The 27,400-nt window shown below is 36.8% G+C and overlaps 1 protein-coding gene across 4 annotated transcripts in view; it reads left to right on the forward strand.

Moving 5' to 3' along the window:
* The window catches only part of PRKACB (protein kinase cAMP-activated catalytic subunit beta), a 73,291-nt gene that overhangs the window by 20,091 nt on the left and 25,800 nt on the right, over window positions 1-27,400 (forward strand). Inside the window, exon 1 of one of the 4 annotated variants that reach the window (XM_005151032.4) lies at window positions 15,924-16,120. The exons of the other annotated variants lie outside the window; for them this stretch is intronic. Coding sequence (XP_005151089.2) covers window positions 15,934-16,120 — 187 coding nt within the window. The 5' untranslated portion in view covers window positions 15,924-15,933. Of the gene's footprint in view, window positions 1-15,923; window positions 16,121-27,400 lie in introns of those variants that run through there. 4 annotated transcript variants of the gene reach the window in all.

Genomic DNA, 27,400 nt, shown 5'->3' on the forward strand with positions numbered 1-27,400 from the left:
CTCCTAATGGGATCCTGCTCTGTGCATTGGTCTTTGTGGCCATGTTTCAAGACTTTTGTATTTGTTAATCAAAAAACCTGAAGTAAATCAGGTGCATTGTATAAATGCTTTTTTCAAAATGAGCAAGCTGGGAAGACTCCATCTTCTTCATTTCAGTCCTGAGAATGTTCTGATTTTACAATAGAAAATGAATTATCTGCTGTAGGTTGTGACCTAAGAATTATATTATTCTGTTTTGTTTTGTAAGCATTTTCTCTGTAAACTTATATTCAGGACCAAAGAAATAATTTTTTCCTGAGTGTATGCTACCAGCTTTTCAAAATGTATTAAATGTCTCTTATTAAAAATATATTGATTAATGGAAAGCAAACAGCCTTCACCTTTCTTACTCTGTAATCATGGAGCTATGGTTCAAAAGTTACGTATGAGTTAACTTTTATTTTTTTTAATGGTCAGTTGGGTTTCCTCTATCGCCACTGCATGTAGTCCAAGTTAAATGTTAGGACTTTTCTAGCAGGGTATCACCTCACCAAATTATCATAGTCGTGAAAATGAATAAAGTAAGAGAGAATCTCAAAAGGCAGTGAAGATTTTTAGTATTTTCAAGTTTGAAGGCATCTGTAAAATAAGAGAAATATAAGGAGAGCAGATGAAATGTTGCTAAACTGGTTGGTTTCATGGTTGCATCTGAATATACAGTTGTGTTGGACACTACTGTAGTTTGGGTTTTGAGTATAAGTGCGTGTAGTTGCCATTTGTAGTAATTCAGTCTGAGAGTTACAAAGACAAAAATATCAACAAGAAGCACCACCACAGAGATGATACCAGTATTTAACAAAACATTATGAAGGAACATTAATTATCTTTGCAATCTGAATTGCATCACAATTTGGGATCCAAGGGAGTATTACCCTCAGGTGACAAACGTTGGCAAAAAATCCACAATAGATGGTAGATATTTGCAGTGCTTAGCCTGTGAGCCAAAAGCAGTGGTGCTTTTTGGGTTTTCTGAAGTTACCCTTAATGCTGCACTCTTGTCTCTTGCTGAAGAGAGAGAACCCCAAGGTCAGGTTATTTATGTATTTGTTTTCATATAAAGACATCAGCATGTTAGTGGTGCTGCAGCCACTAAGTTTTACAGCTTAAACATCTCAATCAGTATCGGTAGCAACAACAGATACAAATCAAGAAAGGTGGTGAAACAGATTTAACAAACACCAGTGTTTGAGGCATGCTTTTTTTTTCTCAGCATGCCTAAAGTATATCTGTAGTTTGTTATTCAAATCCTGAGTCAGCTACTGCTAAGTCAGAAGTTGCTAAAATATTGAAGAATATTAAAGAAGTGGGTGTTTTGTCTTTCATTTATGCACAGTTGGCAGTCAGTAACTAAATTCAGTTTTCATTTCAGTTCCAGAACTGAAATGAAGAGCTGATACAATAAGATTGTGTTGAATTAGTTTTTGGCCTTTGACCTTCTAAAATTGATGTGTAAAACAGAATTAAGGGTGGAATTGCATATAGACATGGAATGTTGTCTTTCAAATGGCTGAAAAATCAGGGCAGTGAGGGGTTAGGCTTTTTTCTTCTTCTCCATTAACAGTGATAGGCCTTTCTCCATCTAGAAAAAATTTGCCTGTGCTCTTGGGGACTTGCATTGTGCAACATTTCTTATTTTGTGACCAATTCTATTTTTTTTAATGAGGGCATAGTTGGCACCTGACTCCCTCTCTCCCCCGTCTTTTTTAACATGAGAGAATAGAACTATTTTGATTGTTAGGGAAAATGGTGAAGATGCCTCATTTGCTCTATACCCTACACACAGACTCAGGTTTTGCCTCCTCTCACAATAGTTGTTTCAAATGCAGTGCCCTCATCCTGTCCTCCCTTAGCTCCTTGTTTCAGTTTTGCCTGTCTCATGTCAGCTCCCTAATGCAATCTTGTGTCAGGACTCAGTTCCTTGCCTGTTAGCCCTGTTAGCCCTTCTTCTTTTTTTGTTTTTATTTTTTTTCACACACACACACACACCCAGTTCAGTTGCGAAACTTTTTGAGTGAGGGTCAGAGACATTCTGGTGAATTCTAATGTCTTATGTTCCCCATGTTTATCATAGTTGATCCTGAAGTGGAAACTTAATAGCAGAGAGTAGGAAACTAACGTAATTTTAAATTGTGTAGTAACAGCTCAGTAATTATTTGTAAGCAAAGAAAACATAGTTTCCTTTATCTTTCATATTTCAGCCTGTTGTATCAATAATTAATCTCTGAGTTGCTGATGTAAATATTATCATATCTTTAAAAGATCTATTTCACACTTGTGAATTAACACGTTTTTGTAGGAGGCCCTAATTTCCAATTTATTTGATTTAGGACAAGAATCAGACCTTATTAAATGTGATTTGTTTCTGTATACATCTTATTCTCTTAATCCATAATATGTCAGCCAATTTAAATTGTTTATTGCCAGAAGTCTGATATTAATCGATTTTCTTGGCTGATGCAAAAAGTTTTAAGTGTTTGAACTGAAGGATGCCAGTTTAAGCATATGAAACACTAAGTTATTTTTAATTCAAACAAAACCCAGTGAATTTTATTTTAAATTGCTTCCATATTTAAGCCTTAGTTTTATATTAAATTTTAGGCTACCAGTTATTTTTAGACACATCACATCTGTTTTCATTTATTTGTATGATTAGAAGTTTTGGCATATTGAACAGTCAGGCTGAACTGAAAAATACTTGAATGTTTAATATGTGGGACAAAAATATATCAAGGAGCTATCTGATTGCAAAAGCAGGGGTGCAAAAGGGTGCTTTGAAAAAAGGCAGAGAGAACATTTGTGCTTGACCCCGCTGCACACTGTGCAGGATGTGAATGTGTGGCCTCTTCTCTCTGAAATGGCTGTGTCCCTGTTGTGTGTCTGGATACTTGTATATATAGATATGAATTCACTCCTTTAAGGGAGTGAAACCAATAATTTCGGTAAAAACTGTCCAAATAATGAGGGAAGGAGAAAGTGTGGTTTCAAACACTCTGCATAACATCTGTATTCATATAATGCTCATGTATGATGTTCAGAATTTAAATATTTACCAAGAAACATGGGTTGCTTTGTTTTTTAGGGTTTTTGTTTGTTTGTTTGTTTAATAACATTGAGAAGAATTAGTCTTTATAGACAAGGACAAGATTTAAAGGTTCATGCTAGGTTTGTTGCCCTGCTATGTTCATACCTATTCTAGGTGACTCCCAGCATTTTGCTGTCAGAATTGTTAGTTACAGTTTTGTTTGGAGTGCTGCTGAAAGTACTCTTTTTTTAATCTGTATTCGTTGAGCTGGTTCCTTTAAGTAGGACAAAATTCGTACCTAGGATACCAACTTTTCTTTTTCTTAGAGTGCATACATGCATACTCCTTTAGAGGAAGGAAGCGAAACTTTGTGTTTCAGCGCGGGTGGCTAAGAGGCTGAAAGCTTTCCAGCACAGTATAAACCTTTGGTATTCTAGCTGAAGTTGTTGTAATTACAGAGTAAGAGAAATGGATTTTGTGAAAGATTTATAAATCTTTTCTTGTAGGCTAGGTAGCGCATTTGGAAGAAACTCAGTAAACTACATCCAAGTGAATGCTTGTGAAGCAAGTGTAAGAGAAGATGGAAATAAATTTGGTATCCTCTGTTTGCTTTTGGACAATTTGCCAAGTTTGTTTTGTTAATTCTGTGAAATAGACTGATGTACTATATACAATTTTAAATGCTGTAGTCTTGGGTGGAGGGTGGTGTGAACATTAATGTCGTGCTGTTCATAAAGACTGTTCTTGAGTCTGAACTAGTGATGTAGCTTTTCAGTTATGAGGATAGAGTATGCTGCTCTATTCCTAGGGTTAACGAGTTGGATTGTCCTACACAAAATAAGGAGATACCTTCAGAGCTTGACACCCATATGGTATATTTTTAGCAGGTTTGGAATACCGTTCTCCATAGGGCCTGGAGCTGTACACAGGCTACTCCAATTGCAGGTTGATGTAATGCAGAATTACTGAAGCAGTCATTGTTAATGGAGTATGGACTAATACTGTATTTAATCTGTTCTTAATTAGCTCATGGACAGAGGTCTTAATAAAGATATATCTGAAGATGATAAGGAGGGTACAGAGATGTAGTTGATCCAGTAGTTGTGACAAGTGAATCTCTAGAAAGGATAATTCATTCTACCCTCTGAGAAGTTCTGTAAGAAACTGTATTCAGTGTGCTGAAGTAATATTTTACTTTGGAGGATATTGTAGGGTTTGCACAGGTTCGAGATATTAATGAAAAGGTAATTCAGTTGTGTATTTCAAACTAAGTAGAACTTACAACCACATGTAATGTGGGGTCCCAGAAGCAATTCATCTTTAGAACTTGGCCATGTCTGACATGCTGAATGCTCAACAAACCCTTTGGGAACCATGCAGAGTTGCATTAGACAGCATATTAGCATGGTTAACCTTTTGCAACTTTTCAGAAAAATTAGGTACCAGTAGTATGTTCAAAAATTGCAATAATACATTGTTTGCCTTATTTGCCTGACATATCAGTTGTTGTTTTCTTCTGAATGTGTTGTCTTTACAGAGGCAAAGGAATGGAAATGTCAAAGCAGGTTATCTATTAATACATGAACTATCCTTGTCACTTCAGATAAGTATTCATTTAGCTTTTAGTTTGCATCATTTAAGTGTTGGTGTTTTTCCTATCATATAAGAAGAGTGAGGAGAGTAATTGCAATTACAAAGTTTATTGTTTTGATACTTCACTTAAATGTTATACCATGCATTTCCTCCCTCAAGAGTGGAGGAAGGTGGATCTTGTAGTGGAAATAAGTTTAAAGATTTGCCCAATGTATTGCAACTAGGACCTCATTTTGGCAGTTTTCTTGGGCAGAGTTTAACTTGAGAGGAATTGGAAGAAAACCAGAATCTTCCCACATGCCATGTGACTCCCAGAAATAACAACTCTATTGAGGTTGTTGGGGAGAGTTAAGAGCATCTGAGACCAGCCCTAAGAGAAACATATTTGTTCTTCCAGTAGCAAGAAAATAAGCCTCTGTCTAGTTAGGGAATTCAGATTCTTTTTTTTCAAAAAGTAGATTAATATAATAAATTCTAGAGATAATGTCTTCCAGTTCTGCCAAATTAGAGGGATTTCCACTTTCCAGAAATTGGCGTGGTGCCCATGTTGCTATCATAAGGTAGCATTTACCTGTTCAAATTAGGAATATTCAAAACTGGTTATAGTAGTATTCATGGATGGAATGAATATATCACTAGGCAGCTAAGGACAACGTTCCCAGTTATTACTGGGAACCCCTCAAATGGTAAAGCCTGTGTAGGCAAATTCTCTGTTTTTCCTGCACACAATCTGCAGTGGAAGTATGCAGTGAAGTCGTCAGGTATTTCAAACATGAACATTTCTGCAACTGCAGACTTTTTGGCAGAGATTCTCATTTCAAGATGAAAATATTCGGATGCTTGTCACTTGTCACAGTTCTCAAATTCTGACCTGTGTAGGTTTTCTCTGCATGGTTTGGGGTGGGTTTTCTTTGCAAGAGTTCTGCTAATGAGGGGAAATTAAAAGTAATAACCAGTGGCATCTCTCAAAAACAAACAAAATCCCTGTCTTTGAACAGTTACTTGTTTTTCTTGGCTCCCTTTCATACATAACAGTCATCACATCATAAGCCTCAGCAATTTATAGTTAATCTGGGGAAGGTCAGAGCAAGACTCTCAAAGCTCTGGCTGGGAATTGTTAGCTCCTGGGTCTGTGACAGCCATTTGTTATAGGGTTGATCTCTTGGCTTCTGAGACCAAGGTGGAAATGGAGCTACAGGTCTATAAATGTTAGATGACTTACATTGTGGTGAGAAGCTCTTTTCTGTAAACATCAGAAATAGAAACCTGTGGAAAGAAAATTGAAGCATGAATTTCGGTAATATTGTTCAGTATCAAATGCATTAGATTTGTGCTGCAAAAATTTCTTTACCTGTGAGAGTGTTGGTTGCCATGGTCAAATTTTGCTTGAATACAAGTTTGGGTAATTTTTTGGATGACAGTGGTATAGAGAAGTCTTGCAGTATCCTTGTTTAAGAGAAGACAGGGTTGATTGTCAGTGCTTTGAGGTGACCTTCTGTGCTATTGGCGGTATTTCATAGTACGAAGAAATACAGCAATTTTCAGAATACATTTTTGATTTTTGTTTGCTCCTGTTTCTCTTTAAAGCAAACTAAAGGTAAATACAACTGCAACTGATGGATGTTCTTGTTTCTAATTAAAAAATAATTTTAAGATTTAGTTTATATTACACTTAAAAAATAAATATTGTTGAACTGTGGAAAAGTTCATTCTTTATGCTGTCTGATAAAGTGAACTATAATAGAGCTAGCCAGCATAATGAGAACATGCTTATTAGAAAGAAAATCTTTAATTTTTAAACAAAATGCAGAATTGTTGAAGTTCTTGGAATAAAGATGTAATGTCTTATCAAGCACTGATTTTACACTAAAAATAAGCAAAAATTGTATGTTCAACACAGCTTGTAACTTACTCTCTGTAAGGTGACAAAGGACATCACTAGTTTCTTTTGATCTTATTTTAAATACAGTCTTTGATCATTTTGCTTTGAGAGTGAAAATGCAATTGCAAGATTGTGGCTGCTGGAGGATACAGTATTAAGGTATTGCATCTTTTCTCTGGTGTCATTCATACTGCATGTGGAGCTGACATGCCATGTGAATTGTTAGATTTTGTTTTTTGTCACAGTCTTGCAAGTAATGATGTGTTTTATCCATACTTGCTTGTAAAGCTTTTCTCAGGGTTCTGTTTGAATAGATTTAGATAACAACTTTCAGAATTTTGGTTTCTGGTTTCTTAATTACTATTCTTAAAATTGTCTTGCTCTTTCACTTGATATTTAGTATTACATCTCGGCAAGTTTACATTAAGAAAAAGAAAGAAAAGAAGCAGTTATACATTTAATCTTGTAGTGTTTCTATCCTGGAAAGGCTCTGTGCTTTCCTGTGCTTTAAACAAATACTAGAATAAATAAGACATATTTGTGGTCATATATTTCTCTTGCTTTTTGTAAGATGCCTACTGGCAATTATATCTTGCAATCCCAAGTTTTCTCAGTTTCAAGATAGCCATCTCAGCATAGTTGTTTTGGCTTTCGCTGGGAAGTAAAGTGCCTGTTTGCTTACCAGCAGCTGGAAAAGACATTTCATAAATAGCAGAAGAGAAATTTTTAATTTTAAGGTTTTTTCATCCTGTAAGTTTGTATTATATCCAAATGAAAATTCTACTTAAGAATGTATCCATACTACTAATAAATAAATTCACTTTACATGAAAAAAATTAAATATAAATTATACTTTATAAATTAAACCCCATCACAGATAGGCAAAAAAGTAAGATCTGTGCTCTTCACTGCTACCTCATTAAGAAAAATAACTAGTAATTAGAAAGTTTGGGTGTGAATTATTTTCTCTCTAAAAGTATCTAAGATCTTTAATTGTGTTTATATAACACGTTTCCCAATGAATGACTGAGTACTTTTAAAACTTACTGTTCAGTATTACAGTTCTCATACCTCACACTTCAGTGGTAAACCAGTAGATGGCATTTGTCACTCAGTTTAAGTGTAGACTGACAAATTTTGTAAACCCAATGTCATAATCTTCAGTATGTAGAGGAATTGTGAGATCTGGAGTGTGCTTTTGATGCCTCTGTATTCATGCAAGTTCCTGTAAGTGGGATATTGCTTGCTTAGCACAATGTGTATTAGGAGTATTTGACGAACTTTGAAATATCCTTATACATTCTATAGTCTCTTGTTTTGGGGACTGGCAGCATCCCCTCTACTTTTCAAGGATTTAGTGCTTATTTTCGACTCTGTCAACTGTGGGAGATAGTACTAGAGCCATACTAATTCTGTCTTTCCACTGTTTTGTAGAATATCTGAAACTGAACAGACTGGTAGGAGTGGAGGGATCCGGACACTCCCTAGGACAGTCTGTAGTCTGGCAGCAGGGCACAGGAATACAGGATCTGTTTCTAACACAGGTATACACATGCCCATCTCCACATTAGATGAACAGATCTCCTGTGCTTTAGACCATACTTTGAAAGCCATTACTGTATTTGTACTCCCTAATCTTTCATTCTATGAAAAAGTGCTATCCTGTCCAATGAATTAACTTTCGGTTTGCTTTCTTATTTGGGTATTTTCCTAATTATTGCCTAAATGCCATATAATTGGAGAAAACCAAATGTATGCATTTAAAATACTTAGCTCAAAGTTGAGTCAGTTTTTTTGTTTTATTCCTCTACTCATTTAAAATGCCTTTGCTGGTCATTTAAAATGCAGACAGGCTTCCTAGAAGGGATACTAAGGTGATTCTAGTTACTCTAGTATTTATCATTCTGTTCTTTCTCTGTATGATACAGAATCTGATGCTAGAATGTAGCTACTAATATAGTAAAGATTTTTATCAACAAGACTTTAGTTTTGGTGAGCATTTTACTACTGTCCTTTCTCTTACTTCCTCCCATTATCCTATATCAAGAATTAGCTCTAAATGTGACTGCAGATCGTTCAGGTTTAATCATCATTTGTTGTATGAGGTACTCTGGACTTGGGACACGTAATGCTCGATTTGTCCTGAGCAGGGTTTTTCAAACATAAATGTGCCCTTTATAGGGCAATTCTTTGATACAGCTAAGTGGCTAACCCAAGGAAGGGTAGACCAAACCAGCAGATTCTAGAAAAAGTAAAACGTCTCTACCCAGAGCTTTCTGTAGCCAAGATGCCCTTTGCAGCAGCTGCGTACCTGCAGGAGCCTTTACTGTTTCTGTGAGACCCAGATCTTCAGCATCATTGTTCTGATGGAAGATCAGCCAGAATTCAAGCAGGTAATGTCTCCTTTAACGCAGTTAGATATTGAGCAAAATGAGCCTTCTAGTTCAGGAACTTAATTTTACTCATTTTGGTGGATAACCCATTAATGCTTATTATTAATCAACAGTAGAAATTATTTTGATGCACATTAAGTTGACAAAACCTTTTGTCTGCTGTTAGTTTTTTCAGAGGGACGGTTACTGAGGTTGTATGCTAAATTTCTTCCAAATTTAACCTTGGATTTTAATGTAAGTAAGTCCACACACGTACTTGTTTTTAATAGACCTCACTTTTTCCGAAAGCAAGAGCACCTTGCATAGTCTTGCCAGACAACTCTTTTATAGAAGTATAACAAAAACTACTTTCATAGGTCTTGGGGTACTTTCTGTTTTGCTGGAACCTAACAAGGTTTGTACAGAACTTCTGGTTACATGTATAACTATCTTAAATTGTGCTAGGAAGCAGTTATAGAGAGTTAGTTGAGTAGCAGACAATCTGGAAGGGCATGGAACAAGCAGATTTCTACAAGTACCTTCAGAAAGTTTCTTGTGCTTACATGAAAGCAGCTATTTCCAGGATGGGTCTTTGCTAAACTTAGTTTTATTATGGAATGTTAGTGTAATTTTTATTCGCGTTTTGCAGACCTCTCTCTTGCAATGTGTCAGACAGTCCAGACCATAAGCACCAGTGGGCACGTCATCTTGAAGAAAGCTGTTAAAAAAGCAAGGAGGAAGGAGCTGTGTTAGAAAGGAGAGAAATCCAGTTCCCTTTGTGGAGCTGGAGAGTTTTGTGGAAGATTTGGCTTGCAACAAGAGTTCTCTGTCCCCTTTTTAATGCTAGATGGGGGACTATGACTAAAGGCTATTTGACTTCAAAATAATTGATAATGTGTTGATAGAAATGAGGAAACTTGATCTGCTGCTATGGTTTATGTGGAAAATGGCATCTTTGAGGATGAATTTGTCAAATTTTAACACTAAAAACCAATGGAAAGACTGAGATTTTACTTGCATATGAAAAATCAGGTGCTGAATTTGACTTCCCCACTCCCCCAGGTTCTCAGTTGCTTTTTAATTCCCTTCCTGTCATCATAGATAAAGAATAACCTGTGCTGTTGGACCATGTGATCCTTCATTTATGCTTCCTAATGAGAGATGAAAGTATTAGACATCTGCTGCAATTAAGCTTGTGTACAGTAGATGCCAGTAGAGCTCTACTGAATCAAAATAGAAACATGACCAGCATTTCCATAGCAACAACTTCCTCTTGGCTGTCCTATTTATAGAAGTGCTGCAGTCCCAGGCTTAGCACTGATCTCAGAGGGGCTCTCTAATAAGGGTTAACCTTTGTAGAAAAAAATGTTCACGTAGAGCTGCACTAAGACTGCAAGGGTTTACTTGCTTGTGTTTTATTAAACAGTGATCAGTTGTGTTTATTTTGTTAATACATGTTTTGAAAAATCTTTTGTTTCAGAATGGAAAGCCATTAAATTTGTGAGATACTAACAAATACTGCTTGTCCTTCCATATGTTTAAAAAGAAATAAAAGCTAGTGGTATAGTTGTGGATGTAGAGTGAAAATCAAAATACATTTGCTTTTTCAAGAAGCCTTTTTCTGCCTCTATTTCTACCCATATTTTTTTCTGAAATATGCATGCCTGGCAAGACTCGAAATGGATTGTGTTTACATAATTTCTGATGAAAATGATCCCTTTTTTAGTTATGAAATGGCTATCTGTATATTTTGGTTTATATCCTTTTCTGTCAAGATTTGTATAACTAGAAAAATACATGTATATTGTCAGGCTTATATAGCACAGGATGCTTTAGGTTCTTTAGTATATCAAATTTTAGATGTCGTTATGAATGTTTATAAATGCTTATATTTTCTAATTAAAATTAGACAAAATATTTCCTATTAAATTGTGTTGGCTGCATTTTTCAACTTAGAAATATTTTATTGGTCAATCAGAGACCTGCCAAATTCAGCAACATTCTCAAGCTCTTAGAAATGGAGGCATTGTCACAAACAGTTTGTGTCGAATAATTGCTCACTCCTTTTGTAATAAATAATAAATACTAAAGCTGGACTTCCATCCTTGAAATAACCGATGCATAAAGGAAGAGATGTGCTTTATCAAGCCATCAATTTTTAAAGCAAATAAACTTTATTTAACCTCTAGAAAAAAGTTCTTTATTATTCATAATAATAAAGAACAAAGAATTTAATGGAATAATAAAGGACACATAAATTTATTATTCATTTATAAGGTTTCTGTAAGTTATTTTTTCTGTAGCTTACAAACAAAATGAATATGTAGAAAATGTCACAGTGTATCTTTTTTTTACTTGTGGATGGAGGCCAGTGTGGAAAAGGAGAAATATTTATTTTAAACATAAACATTTATTTTTAAAATAAGATTAAAAAAAAGAATATTTTATTTAGCCATTAAAGAGATGTAGAACACTCATAAACAGGCTGAGGGAGACTTGACTTCATAGGTAACCGGGAAATACTGGATTTCAAGGTTTGGAATTAAGATCTAAATTTTAGTTAGCTGTAGGTGGTCTGAAATTTGTTTTGTGTCATGGATCCATTTTCCAAGGTCCTGTCAAAGAGTAAAGTTAATTGTGTTTCAAACTCCTACATGTTTTTGATTGCAAGATGTTCATGGCTAGCCTTCATTAAACACTGGAGAGGACGCTCCCAGTTTTTACATAGCATGAGGAAATTTCAGTTCTGTGTATGAAACTGAGAGGTATGGCGTTAGATCCTAAAGTAAATACATTTCGAAGGTCTATAGGTGTGCTGTATTTTTTAATGTTTTTCTATTTTGTACTTTAAAATTCAGGAATTCCATGGTAACTTTACTTGGGAAACTTTTTATATATTTTAATATGATATGTGCCTTTTTCTGTATTTAATTAAAGCAGGAGTGTGCAATTCATGCTGTTACTCAACCATCTCAATTCTTTGAGGAAAGGAGGGTGCTTTCTTTGTTAATCCTTAATTTTTAAGGCTTGACTGGTTGGGAAGAATGGCTTCTTAGGAATTTGGAAATTACACTCTAGCAGAGATTAAGATAAATTGTTCACATAGCTACATTGTCCTGATTCTTTCTGAGCAAGAAGCTGAAAGAGTCTGTGTCTGGGTTATAGTGCTGTATGTTGTTACCTATGGTTGAGAGACACACACAGTGCATGAGCCATTGGGACATATGCACAGGGTTATGGGTTGGCTGTCAGAAAAAGTATAAATGGTTTTGTTGCCTGTGTTAGGTTAGAGGACCACAGTGTTAGCCCTTTTCTGTTTTTTTATAAATTTTGGGAAGATTACCTTAAAAATTTTTACCGAACGGTTATTTATCAAAATACTGTAACTTACACATACAGTGTTTGCATTCATAGCTGAATCTCTTACCCGCAGCTCTGGGGTTTTTAGTGTGTTCTAAAGTATTGCCAAGTTGTAGTGGCTTGAATTTAGTGAAAATAAATTTCTGCCTAGAGGAAATTCTTCACATTTCAGTGTTGACTTTGGCTGAGAAGTTGGAACTTTGCTGTCTCTTGTTGAGAATTTTAGAAGCAACTCTCCCATTTTTCTGTGTAACTCTTTCCTTAAATTGTGTGCCTAGCTGGTTTGAGGACAGTATGTTTGGGAGTGCATTGGAAAAGACAGCTCTGCAGACAAAGGGTATCACAGCAGCGGCACCAAGCCCCAGCATTCTGAGCTGCCCAGTGGGATTTTCAGCACAGTCCAGCTGTAGAAACTAGTAGGAGACGTAGATGGCAACTGGCTAGTCTTAATTTCTTCAAACATTAATTATTTTTTAAATAACTGACCTGAAGTAAGCCTTTTTTTTTTTGTAACAGAAAGATTTCCTAGGCCACAGAGACTGTAGAGTAAAAATTAGGGTGAAAGTTAAATGCATCCTAATCAGGCCTGATACTATATGGCTCATACTTGTGCATAGAGGTTGACATACACCTGATCTGACTTTTATAGCATTGGGTGGGTAGAACATATGGATGTTCATGGTCTGGCTAGAGTACAGCCAGCTTTTGCTCTTTTGGGAGGGAGTAAGAGCTTAACCACAAGCACTGCACAGCTTTACATCAAAGCTGGCTCAGGTTCTTCTTCCAGCTTAGAGCATGAGTAGGATGACCGCTTGCACATGTCTGTATAAGCATTTAATTGTATTTAAAGATTTACAAACTGTTCTAAGGAAAGGCAGTACTGTATAGCAAGTGGAAATCGTAAGACAAGCAAAACACGGAATTTTGCCTTTGGTAAGCTTCTGGGTGGTAAAATGCAATGTCAGACCTTGTGGATTCTGTGCTTCATATTTGACATAAGATACTTAGTGTGGATAAATTAACGTCACACAGATTTGGAAGCTTGTTAATAAGGTGAAAGATTAATTAGAAGGTTCCACTTTTGAAAACCATGGACTTCTTTTGAAGAGATGTGGGCCTCACAGAAAGTCAGCTCAGTAGTATTGTGTGTTATCATTGGTCAATGCCAGCCAATACCAAAAAATCTACATTAGGAGGGTGTATTGCTATCTGTGTAAAAATATGACCAGTACTTTCTTCTCAAGTTTTGCATATAGAATGTTCACTGCCAATAGTTTGTAAAATTCTGTCAAATACAGGTTTTTTTCTTAGGATATCTTTGAACGATCCCTTTTTGGTAACCTGTTTTCACTTTAACCAGTTCACTCTTGTGATCTCAGAGGACGGATGTTTCTGCTTCCTGTTTTTGGCAGCTAACTCAAGCGTGCAGGTTAGTTGAGTGCATTCAGAGCTCTGAATTTTGGTGCCACACCTCTACATTGACTGTAGAAGGTTGGCAGACTCTTATGTAATGTGAAGCAATGTGAATTTTGTAAATTACCCTCTTTCACATCAGGGAAACAAAATGGTTTAGTTGGAGACTTGTGTGAAAGATAAGGTGGCAGTAGTGGAAAGGTTGTCCAATTCCGGAGGGCCTCTTCCAGTGCCAGAACGTTACCAGGCAGAGAAATAAGTATCTTGTTATTGTCAAAGTGTATCTTATACTGTTGTATGACAGGCAGCATAGCATTACTTTGCCATAAAATATTTGGTTATATATGGCACATAACATATCCCTTCTGTTAAGGGGGGTAAGGCAAACGGATAAGGCAATCCCTGATAAGGCAAACGGATCCCCATAGTTTTCACCAGCTCTCGTTACTTCCAGCAGTCTTGAACTGATGGGATGTCATGGAAGTCAGCATTGATCTTGAGACGAAGCAGGTGAAAAGCTGGAAAGTGAAAGGTGGAGAAGGGCTTGTAATGGGCTGGCATACATGGAAGGTTGCAGCACCTGACCCTGACTGGGGAGAGCAGCCTGGTCACCAAACAGATAGCAGGTTCTCATATAGATATGCAAACTGATGTGTAAATTGTAAGCATTTGGAAAGTTGGTTCCAAATTTTGAACAGGTTCTGTAGAAGGAAAATACGTTTTCAAGTGTATCTGGAGCCTGAAAGCAAAGGGTGTTCCTGTGCTTTTTGTATAGTCTCTAGAAATTTAAACTGCTGTGTTGACAGAGGCCGGTACCAGGAATTTAAGAAGTGCCTGGTAGGAGAAATGTAGCCAAATCTGTAAAGTCTGTCCGATGGCATTTTTATTGTTTTATCGTTATCGCAGGCAGTTTGTCATCATGTTGTTTTTTTTTCTGAAGCACAGAGCTGTTATGAAATAGTTATATAATGTCCAAGGATGGATATCTGCTGACATTTGAAAACTATTCAGTGAGAAGTATGATGGTAAAAATTGAGAGGTATGTCTTTAACACGTGTTGACTGTAAGACAGGAGACAGATTGTAGGAAAGTTATTTCAGTCTTTCTCAAGAGTAGCCTAAATTTTTAAGAAGCTGCATTTTACATGTGCAGAGGATACACTGGGAAAACTGCCTAATGTACGTGCTTCCATTTTCACAAAATGAATATTTAGTATTGCCCATTGTAAGCATGCAAAATTTGCATAATTTTCAAATTAATATAATTTAATGTTTAATACAGCTTTCAATTTATTTCCTTATGGTTTGTGCCATTAAAAATGATGCATTATAGACTTACTGTACAGTTGAAAATACCAAATTTCTTTTGAATGAAAAACTTTCTTATGCAATACCAGCATTCAGAGCTTTTACATGAGGAATGTCAGGAACTGGTGACCGTGACTTTGGGACTCTCCTGCCAGTGGCCTTTGAGGCTGGAAGAGTGAGCATACTGCTAGATAAGGATCTGCCTGTGCTGGTTGTTCTGGTGCTTTATTCTTGAAAAAAATTAAAATCATTGAGTTCATTCCTGGAGTAAACAGAATCCAATTTGGATAAGTATAATGCAGTTGTGTTTATATGAACGTTAGAATTCAACTTCTTCAGTCTGATTTTTTTCAGAGGAGAAAAATTCTTTTCCCTTCCCCCCATAATAAAATAATAACTTATTCAGTAGTTTGTGCAAGTAAACTCCTTACTTAGAAAGTTGTTTAGTTGAAAACACGAGATTACTAATGATTAGATTACAACTGATACGTTTGCTGTGAAGATGGTAGTACTTCATCTTAATAACGGGAAGAACTGCAGAACAGTCACTTTTGTTCACGCATGGTTGTGGTAAATGAAAAAAAATAGATCTACCTTTTGATCTTTACTTCTGAACAAGTCATTTGTAGTATTTTAACATAAAATGTGTATTTAAATATAAAATACGAGGTATTAAAAAGCTGTGAGAACGCATGCTGTAGCCATTATTACACATTTATAAACAAACAAAACGAACCTACTTTTTGATTGACATAAAAAGAGAGTGAGCAGTATAAACCAGTATATTATGCAGCTTTTCTTAACAGGAAGTAGAAGAGAGTAGTGGTTAGAAAACACTGCATACAGGAAGCCTGACACATGCATAGCTTTGAGTGGCTCTGGGTTGTCCAGCTCCCTTTTAGGTATTTTCTCTTTTGCTTTTGTAAAAGTCGCTGGTGTGTATAGATGGCAGCTCAGAAGGAGCTACCTTGTAACCAGTGCACAGGGACTGCCACAGCCCTGCAGAGGCTGGAAGGTTTTGCTAATCGTCTTTTCCATAGGCATTCAAAAAGTGGTGCACATGAGCAGAGAGCGGCTCTGGAAAATGGGAGCCAACATTGCTCTGAGCCTGCTGTCCTATGGGACAAATCAAGTAAGTAGGGGAGTTGTTTATAGATACTTGCTCTTCATTTGCTTAGGAAGTGCAGAACTTGCATGTTTGTAATCAAATATGAACGCTGATCTCTGTTACGTTCAAGAGGCAATTTTATGATTCCTTACCTAGAGGTATTAATTTGAAGACTAGCATGTTGCATCTGGCAGAGGGGCTGGGGGTCTGGCTCATGGTGGACTGGTGGCTGGCAGAATAATTCATCTCTTGTCCCTTCTTTTCTCATAAAGCACAGTTGACGTTTGGGCAAGCCCCCACCCCGATATTTACTTCTGAATTATTTCTTTCATTTTCAAATTGAATCAGTTCAGCAGAAATAGAAAACTCATTCAAGATTGCAATGTTTAAACTCTGTAATAGGTGGGCATTGCTGCACAGATTAAACTTCTAATTACAAGGCTTCTTATCATTCATCATTTTATTTTAAGGCATGTATACATCTATATGTATACTCTATCCAGTATTAAACCGTTAAATTGTGTTTGGTTTTAACTATTATTTACTAATTTAATGTGCTATCATTAGCCTTAATTTCTTGATTAGTGCGCAGTCTACAGTATTATTTTGATGGATTAAAACTTTTCATGATTGCATTTTGGGTAATAAGTGAGAGATTTCAAAAAATACCACAATCTAAATAAATTGACATTTGATTTTCATATTTTTCTTTTAAAGCCATGCATTATTTTGCAAAGCAATTATTGTCTCTGTGGTTAAATACTCATTTTAAAATGTTACAATATGGTAATAGATGATAATTTTGTTCCAGATTTCAGATTCATTGATGGATTTGAGATAGCACAATTATTGCAGTGGAAAATACGCCTTATTGGAAATGCTTAGCATCACAGTATTGCCATGAAGAAAATCTGGTTTTATACATCTCTCTGCTTTCAATTTAAAATATTATTTGAGTAGGGAGTGAATCTGTTCTCAGAGGATAAGCAGTAAACATGGAAACAAAAAGGTGTTAATGCATTGGCCTAAAATAGATTAAATCTAGGGCTCCCAAATGAGAGAGGAAAGGATCAACTAGTTTTGTTAGGAAGATAAGTGATGGAAGTGCACAAATTCTGAGCTTCCACTTCTCCAAAATGGTTTTAGCTTGGTAAAAATAGAGGCATACTTGTGCTTATGTAGAAGCTCTTATTTTTTTATGCAAATAGCTATTTGAAAAAACAATTCTGAAGCATTTTTGTATATAGAACATGAAGAAAAAAATGGCATTGACCTACTGACACTTACAAATTGTGACCTGTTTGTGTACAAGTCTCTACTACTTTTTTCCCCTATGGTTAAGGCAGGTTTCCTCGTGTGATATGCTTGATGAGGAAATGGACTGTCATGTCTCTTGATGATAAACATGGTGAAAATGGCTGTTGCACGAATGCTATTTTAAGTCATAATTAAGCACAGTGGTTACATGCAGTTTTTCTGAGCCAGAGTTACTGAGCTCGTAGCTGAATGGTGGTAAATTATGTAGCTTTAGTTTTGGGGTGAAATTCATAGTCTATATCCTGAACCTTTAATCCCAATTTGTAATTATTTTTTAAAAATGATAAAATACTGCAGGTGCACATGGACTAAGTCTGCATTTCAAGATTCTCATTTCACTATCACTGTAAGTGAAGGAGTGATAGAGAAGGAGTAGAGTGGAGGGAGTGTTTCTGTCCACAATTGACTCATATCTTCAGAAAAATACATGATTTGTGAGAAATTAAAGCAAAACAGAGTGTTGGACTTTTTGTTTGTTTTTTTTATACCTGAGAGTTCAATGTCATAGAATTGAATAGCATTGCTGAATTTGGGTAGTAGATTCATTTTACAGAAAGTTCAATGAAAAAGCATTGGTTAAGAAAGATACTGGTGTTTGACTTGCAAGGATATTTGAATATTCTCAATTATTAGGCTCATATCATGGCAACTTAGAGATACTGGTGTAAGGTCTTGAGTGAAGCTGCATAGCAGACAGCATGATTTATTACTCTTTAAACTTGAGGCAAAAGCACTGCTTTTAGTACCTGAAAAAAGTTGAAAAATGACTTCTCAGAATTTTGCTCATTTAGGTTTCCAATAGAATCCATTTGAAAAGGAAGTTAATGTATTTATACATTCTGGTATGATGAGGTACTGTAACGTGTCCAGTTTTATGTATATCCTTCTACTAGCAGTTACTGATGAAGCTGTGCGTTTGGTGTAGGGGAAGGAGCTGCTGCTTGCTGCGTGAACTTCTTGTTTGAGTTGTCTGTCTGCTGTTGTGGATTTGAGTAATTTGTCATGTGGTCTATGGTCTTAGGGTTTTTTCAGTGATTGGTTTTGAAATAGAATGTCTTTGCTTCTTTATTTTGATATGTAAAACATGGTACTTTGGATTCTTGGTTGATGCTTGAAATTAATGTGTTGTGTAAATCCTCGGAATCCAGTGGGGCAGAGGTGGGTTAGGGCACTGCAGGCCTTGGAATCTGTTTTAAAAAGCTGACTGAGCACATATGTGATTGTACAGCCTGAACTGGTAACCGGGTCAGTTGTGTTGCACAGCCAAAGGATGAAAGAGCTGTGATGATAGTCATCGGAACAGTGTATTTTGTTCTTAGTTTAGACGTCTTGACTACTTAAAACTGTATGGAACCTACATTTTGATTTTGTTCTGTTTTCTTAGTTGCTTGTTGCTCTTTCAGTCTCAAAGATTGAGATTGGAAAGGAAAAGAGAATGAGGGTGCTTGGTTTTGAATGTAAAGACAGTAAGATCAGTGTGAATCTCTTTAACTGATACAGATATTTTGCAAATCTGCATAATAAGAGAACCCTATCAACTAGCATAATTCAGATGGTCAGGAGAGTCACCATTAGTGTGTCTTTCTGTCATCTTCATAGTCTCTAAATTGCAACTGATGAATAGTGATGAATAGTCAAAAGAATATTATTTGGTCTCGAACTGATTCAAAATAATAGTGGTATACTTCCCAATGCCATGGAATGACTTACAGAAATTTAGATGAATAATTACTATCTGTATGTGTGTCTGTAGAGAAAAATATATGTGAAAGATGAAATAATGTACAGAGTATATTGTGTGAATTAATTCAGGCTTTAGAATAACTGCTACTTGGGTACAAGTCAACAGATAATTCTGGTCTAAGGTTGCCATGGAAACAACCAGTGCTTGATATAATTGAGAACATCTTAAACCTCCTGGTGTTTGCATGCTTTTTTTTCCCCCTGCCATTTTGCGTTGCTTTAGACATGAATAGGTAGCGCTGGTCAGAACAGTAGTAGTTTAATGAGCAAAACTGAATCCCTGTGTCCTGAATATTGATTTTGGTTTACTACTGGTATCTTGTGCCTTCATAGTTGTTTTTTTTTTTTTTTGCATCGCAAGGAGCTTACAAGGAAGGGCAGCTCTCTGGATTCTGTGTGCTCTCTCTTTCCAATTACTGTATAAGTGTGTTTAGATATTGGAGCACTGATTTGGTAGAGATTAAAATACTTCATCAGCCGTTGGATTAATATTAGGAGCAATATGTTTCTGAAAGCTGGCTTTTCAACATGAATGGTAAGTCTTTCCTGTTCCCTTTATCATGATTTTTTTGTTCAGTCTTTACAGTCAGGAAAAATCTACTAGGTTTCTCTTTCTTGTCTGCATAGCTGCATTGACTACTGATCTCTTTGTTTTTGTAATCGGCTCACTGTGGGTTTCTGTTAAAAATGATTAGTCTTAAAGTATTGCAGTTTTTATTAGATATTTTGCTTTGCATAACTGGTACTTAGTATTTGAAATTTTATTTAAAATATTTCTTTTAGAAATAACTGTTACAAATCATTAAGGCACAATCTGATTTGGAAAATTTAATCATTGAATGATACACATCAGTTCACTTAATTTTCTGTGCCACTCATAATTATTTTATGTGAATTGATATAAAACAGAGAGGCTTTCTGAAATTAATATAATTGTCACCTAAAAATTCTAAATTGGCATTCATCGATTTTCATCTGAACCAGCCTATTTTTCTATGGGTTTTATTCTTTCTAAATGGTGGGATAGCAGAATAGTTGAGGTCATTCATGGAAGTAGGGGAGGGGATTCTCATTTGAAATGAGGTACTATAATAGATCTAGTAAACTTACAGGCAGGTATTTGCTTTCCAAAGCCATTGTGACTACTTATTACAAGGTTCTTTGATTGTAATGGAATTATGAGGTACTATATTCTTTTTTGGAATATTATTGAAAGTTGTATCTAAATATATGAACTCTGCACATTTATTTCCTTGGAAACAGCTATCAATTGAAATTGTTTGCAAAAAGCTCTAATATGTTTGTTCCTGAAATGCTGCTTTTTTTGTTTCAAGCAGATAGTCTGGAGCTTTAGAAGATGACTTGAGATGGTTAGAGATTGCTTGAAAAGAATAAACAGTTAATCATGTATATCGGGTTTGTGTGTTTGTGTGGTTTCGCTTTATTCTGTGAATTTAAAGGACCATTTTTACAAAGGTTTCACTTTAGTACATGGCATAAGATAAAAGAGTGGGAGGAGCCATCCCACTGCCTTATCTAATATCATATATATAGCTTATACATATATTTACATCATACAAATGTGTTGAGGTCATCTTCTCTGCAATTAGAAAGTGTGTCTGTTGTTTCCTTGGTGTACAAAGTACAACAGACAGATACCAGAACTGGTACAGTTATAAAACAGGGGTTCAGAACTTTGTATGTACCTTATGGAGATTTAGGTTGCAGTGCTGCTGTGGCTGTTCAAGTAAACCTTAATGCGGTCTGTCCCTGAAGGAGATGGCCTGGCTTCCTCTGTGTTCTCCCTGCAGCCCTGTGGGGATGCTGGCAGGCAGGATGCCGGTGGGGAGTGGGGTACACAGCAGATGGACTGCCCCACCAACACCTGCCCCTGAACAGGCTCTCTGGAAGTGAGGCTGAAACCTGCAGCCTTTGTCCATTGATGGAGAGGTCTCTTGCTGGGTCAGAAAGTCTCTGCTTTTCACCAGTTACCAGGCTGGGTTTTCCATCATCCTTTTCTCTGTTTCTCTTACTGTTAGGTTGTAGCTTCCTCAGGAATTAAGGTTTGTGGAAATCAGCTCTATGAATTTTGCTGCTTGGGTGTTGGGGTATTTTGGGGGGTATACTGGTGTGATTGAGTCATCTTAAGGAAAAAAAAACCTTTATGAATGAGGTGAAAAAGAGGTTAAAGGTGTTTTATTGATTTATATTGTTTGTTTTGTTTTGTTTTGTTTTTTTTCTCCTAGGAGGTGGTGGGGTTGGTTTTGGGTTTTTTTTTTTTCCCTGGGGCTTTATCCTGCAATTTGCATCTGTAGATTTCATTCATCTTGACATCCAGGCTCCCAGTTCCATTAAAAATAGAAATAAATAGCTGCAACTTCTACAAAGTGTCAGCTCGCAGTCAAAAAGGTCTATAAATGAGATGTCTAATTTTGACAAGGGGAAGGTGACAAAATCTTGCTTTGTCAAGTGAGGCTGCGTGGAGACCTCATAGCAGCCTTCCAGTATCTGAAGGGGGCCTATAGGGATGCTGGGGAGGGACTGTTCATTAGGGACTGTAGTGATAGGACAAGGGGTAACAGGTTAAAATTTAAACAGGGGAAGTTTAGATTAGGTATAAGGAAGAAATTCTTTACTGTTAGGGTGGTGAGGTACTGGAATGGGTTGCCCAGGGAGGTTGTGAATGCTCCATCCCTGGCAGTGTTCAAGGCCAGGTTGGACGAAACCTTGGGTGATATGGTTTAGTGTGAGGTGTCCCTGCCCATGGCAGGGGGGTTGGAAGCAGATGATCTTAAGGTCCTTTCCAACCCTAACTGTTCTATGATTCTATGATTAGATTGTCTTTGCTGTAAACATTTCCCCATGTAAACAACTTCTGCTTTTCAGTGCATTTTTGTTGTGGTCTTCACTGCAGCAGTGTCACTTTGCCCCATCAGTGAATAAAATCAGATACTCCTCTTGTGAGAGACTGCCAAGATTTTGTTCAATTGCAGGTACAATTGCTTTACTTCTCCCTGCTTTGCACCCCCATCCCGGAGAGCTCCACTTTATATGATTGTTTTTCTGAAAAGACTTGAAAGAAGGAAAAACTCTTTTTCTATTTCTGTGGTTTTGGGGCTTTGTTGTTGAACATCTTGAACAGATGAAACTAACTTCCATAGCCCCAGCTCCTAGTTCTGAAAGGTGCTACTCTGCTAGACCTTCTGTTTCACTAGGAATAGGCTTAATGATTCCAAGTATCACCAAGTACATGGCCAGGCCAGTACTTTCAAATACTGTAGATAGAGGTAATTGCTGGTATAGACATTTAAGCTAATAATACAGTAGTTACCAAATGTGTGTGGAGACAGATGGAAGATATGAGGAAAGAGGGTGAGCAATGCTGACAGACTGCTGAATTATTGTCCAGCTTTGCACTGGAGAACAGGAGTGGTTCAGGAGCGGGGGTAAAGGGAGGCAGTGTACATAGTTACGTGCATTGGGAACATCCTGTAAGGGAGAAGGACAAGAAGTAGCAACTAATTATTTCTACTGCTGAAAAGACTGCAGAAAATGGAAGGATGCCATGGAATTTTCAGGTGCCGTATCTTCATACATGTGGCTTATGAGACTGATAGATTCTTCCTTTCAAAAATTCCCCAATGTTACACCTTAGCCTCTGACAGTGGAACTAGGATAATTTCTTTGGTGTTGATCTGGGTTCATGCTTTGTTCTGATTTTTGTACACAATTTTGGAAAAAGAAAAGGCGACACAAGAGTTGTGTTGATGTAGTTCTTAAATTGAATTCATACAGTCCCCCAGGGTGCTCTGTTTGGGGTCTAAGCAAACAGTTTAATAAAATAGAGGTTTCTTCTAAAGAAAAGGGTGTTTGGTATATTTCAGTTTTGTATTTCTTGAATTGTGACTTACTTTAGTCCCAGTTGTTACAGTTCTGATGGATATTTTGTTACAAGAATAATTTTATTCTTTCCTTTGTTTTTAGTTTGCATTTCAAATTGTTTAGGTAATTATTTGTTGCTGGTTCCTCTAAGAGTTGCTGCTGGTATTGCTGTTGCAGGCCAAAGTTCACAGCAGGAGTTTCTCAGCTTTAATTATTGAGGTTCTTATGGGCTGTTTTGTAACTTGAATAATGTTTCTGGTGTTTTCCTTTATTCATTCGAGTTGCTGGCAGATACTCCACCCCATCAAGAATTCATGTGGCTTAGGGTTTTTTAATTTTTTTTGTCAGGATTTGCAGCTCAGTTCTCTTCAAGTTTCATGCCTGCCTTTTATCCAAATTAGCACTGACTTTAACCAGTTTCTCTCTAAAGTCCCATTCTTTATCAGAATGGATAATAAACACTCTCACCTACTTATTGCTTGCCCTAATCCTGAGGAAAACAAATTTGTTGTTCACTCACTGTGTTGAATTGTGAAGTGTGTTTATTTGTATAAGACTTCCTTATTCAGGAAGTCACCCTCTCTGCTATTTAAGGTTATAAATGAACTTCTGCTTGGCTAGTTACTGCAGGCAACCCTTTCCTGTAAATATGGAAAGCCCGTTCTGTGGAGGATATATCAGCGTGGCGATGTGTCAGAAGCTCAAGTCTTGCAATGAGATGAAGAGCTATTTTGCTGTTTTATCCTGACAGCTGTGAAGATACGTCCTACTGATCCCAGTGCATGTGTATGAAAGTCTGTGTCATTTTGTTATTGTGAGACCTGGGACAAGGTAACTTTTGTGGGAAGCAGACTTAGAATGAGTGCAGTTGAACCAAGACTGGAGTATCTACAAGTATTTTGATGCCTTGTATGAAATACTTGAAAAAACAAAAAGTAGGACAAGAGTTGCCCTTTTCAAGTCACTTGTAAAGTCCATCCATGCAGTCAACAGCCCTTATAATTGTTTAGTTTGGAGTATAAGGAAGAAAAGAGTTCAGTAAAACTCGGATTGCTTCTAAAGCAAAGGGTATTTGTCCATGAGTGTGTATCTAGTATTATGAGAGGCATTGCCTTCTTTAGGGGATTTATTAACCAATATGTGGATCAGATCAACTACCTGCTTACAGTTTCTAATAGTCTAACTATAATACATACTTCCAGTGATAGCTGCCCAGTAATATATTATCCATTTTAGTCACTGAGCTTTTACAAAGAGAGAAGATGGAGCAGTAATATAGAGAGGAAAGTTGGTGCTAGCCAGTTAGACAGGATCTTAAACAGAGTGGAGGGATGGGTGGCTTACCTGGAGGAAAACTGCAGGAGGTGCCATAAATCTTGTGCTTGGTATGTAGTTTTGATGGTAAGAGGAAAATTTGATTATTATGTATATTAGTATTTATCTACTAGAATTGGCTAAGAACATTTACTAAAGAATGTGATACGTTTGCAAGATATTTCATAGTAGTACCTTAGAAAATCTTGTTCTTGGAGCTCATTCTTAAAATGTATTGGGGATTTTTTTCACACATGGTAACCATGGAAATATATGCGCTGTAGAAACATGAGGTGTTTGAATTTTCACAATTCTCGCCAAGTTTTCTATTTTCTTTGTAAAGTAATACCTGTTACACAGCAAAGGTGGTCTTTTTACACTATAGGTCCTGTGGTACTTGCAGCATTTTAGATTATGGTGGGTAAAGTTTAGCTACAACTACAGTAGGTGGTACTGCACAGGTGAAACTTAGTTTCTTATTGCTCACAAAGCATATCAACGTCTGATGATTGAGAATTCTATGTGTTAAAGATTTCTTCATGTAACCTTTTCTGTATGAACTAATTTTATATGTAGGGAGTGTTAAGTACTGCATTGAAAGTAATTGTATTAAACTTATTATTTATTAATTTGAAATTTTATGTTAATAGCATTAACTTATCTAATAATTGAAAATTAATAATTGAAAATTGGAATTATTTATCAGAAGCCTGTTCAGTAGGCATTGCCACACTTTGTGGTCACGTTACACTAGCACAAACTGGTACTCCTTCAGAAAATGAGTGGTTCTCCTGCCCCACATGTTTGCTCATTTCCACCCCACATTTCCCTTCCATCACCCCAGGAGAAGCTTTCATGTGATGGAAAGAACTGCGAGTTGCTCTGGATTAAAATTAGCTTCCCATGGCCTGCCCTGCCCTGCCTTCTGTCCATTACTTTTTAATCTGGCCTAATTCCCTGACCTGTCTTGGCAGTCAGCCACAAGGATGCTTTTGCTCTTTCAAGGAAGGTCATGATAGAGTGGCAGGAGCCAGTGGCTGTGGAAGGATGGGACTGGGATACTTTGTATTTATACCTGCCCCTTCTGAACACTGAGCTATGGTCTAACAAATCAAACCACTATTTCTTGCGCTTTTAAGCCTCTAAGTGTGTGGATTATTGCAAGAAAGGAAGCAGATTTACAGATCTGTTGTCTCCAGCAGTCTGGAATAATTCCTTTCAATTAATGCTTTAAGAGCAGGAAGAAGGAATGAGAGAAACTCCTTTCCAAAGCTTAGTTTTAACATATTCCAGAACTAACTGGATGCCAGATCTACTGGTTCAGAGAACTGGAACAAAAAATTGCCTCTAATCAATCAGCAAAAGCTAAGAATGCTTTAACTTGAAAAGAAAGCTTGGTTAAGAACAAGTCCTGAAGGAGCAAAATACCGGAAGAGATGGAATACCTCTTTCCCACCAGGAATCTGCAGGAGACTTTATGACAGGTCCTGTGCTTGGATGTTTAGATGAAGCTATTTCTGCTTGTCTGCATTTGAGGATGTCTTGCATATAATCAGTAATTTAGCATTTGAATAGTAAATCCCAGTGTGGTTCATAGAGTCATGGAATGGCTTGGGTTGGAAAGGACATTGAGATCATCTATTTCCAGCCTCCCTGCCATGTTCAGAAATGCCTCGTCCTAGACTATGTCACCCAAAAGCTCTGTCCAGCCTGGCCTTGAACACTGTGAGGGCTGGAATGTTTACCACTTCATAGGCTTTGGTTGGTTGTTTCCATTTTTTTGGCATTTGTCTCTATGTTTTTTTGATGGAGAAGCCACTTTTTTTAATTGGGTCTGGATTCTCCTTTAGGTGAAGAAGGCAGAGGTTTTGTCTCATCTGTATTTTTTATGGTGGAAAATGATTGAATCAGGACATACACACATGTACAACTCTGCTAAGCAGAGCTAGTACAAGATTTGATATGTTCGTGACTGAATAAATTTACTGATTTACATAAGTTTGGGGGAGTTTAAGCAAGATTTCAGGGATTCACACTGAGTGACTGTTAGTTGGGTTTGGGCCTGTCTCCACAGGGTGTTCTCTGTCGTACTGTACTTCCAGCATTAGCCAGGTTCAGTCCCTCTGTTCGGACCCATACTTTATGATTTAAGGAAAAAAAAAATAAGGGGAAAAGACTGAAAAGTGGATTTGGAAACAAAATTGATTTTATTCTCTCTAAAAACAGAAGAAGGAAGAAGAAAGTCAGTCTGACTGCAGTAGTTGTGTGCAGTAGAGTGTTTGCCCCTCAGAATTTAACAAAGGTATTTCTGGTAGTGAAAACCTATTTTGGTTTGTTTAAATCTGTCACATCTGTTTAATAGGCTGTTGCCAACCAGCCAAGCCAAGGGGAGAGGTGAACATTAGGAGTTCAGCTTTAATTTACAGCTTAAAATTACAGTCTTGTAGCACTGAAAACAAAAGTTAAGGAGGGGAGGGAGAGGGGGAGGAAGAAAAGCTGGGTTCTTTTTAGAGCACTTAATTGTTGTAAATTTGTTTTCATAGAACTGGCAAAATACAGTCTAAACTTAAAAAATGTGGATAGGGTTAAAGAAGGATTTTGCCTGTGTTCCAAAGTTAAAGTTGTAATGAAAAAGTACAATTTGTATTTCCTAATTGTTGCACATTGGAAATTGATTCCTGCATGTTCCCTACAACCTTACCCTGCCAAATCAGGTTCCAGTGCTCTCTTTCAGTCTTTGGGCACTGCAGCTGTAATTGATCTTAATTTGCTGTTTATCCTTTTGCTCCCCCAACTTACTCCATGGTTTTTCCATGCCCTTGTGATCTCTGTTTCCTACCAGTCCTTCCCAGGATTCCATACAAATGTTTACAGCATGCAGTTAGATTATTAGCGCTTCCATTTAGATGCAAATTTGGATGCAGTTAATAATTCTTATATGGTCATTCATATTTTGTATTCCATCAAATAAGCTCTTCTTATTTGGTGAACTGCACCATATGGTTTTGGGGTTTGGTTTTGTTGTGAACTGAAGGAAAAGTTCTTAGC

The sequence above is a fragment of the Melopsittacus undulatus genome, chromosome 6 (assembly GCF_012275295.1).
Source record: "Melopsittacus undulatus isolate bMelUnd1 chromosome 6, bMelUnd1.mat.Z, whole genome shotgun sequence".
Taxonomy (NCBI): Eukaryota; Metazoa; Chordata; class Aves; order Psittaciformes; family Psittaculidae; genus Melopsittacus; species Melopsittacus undulatus.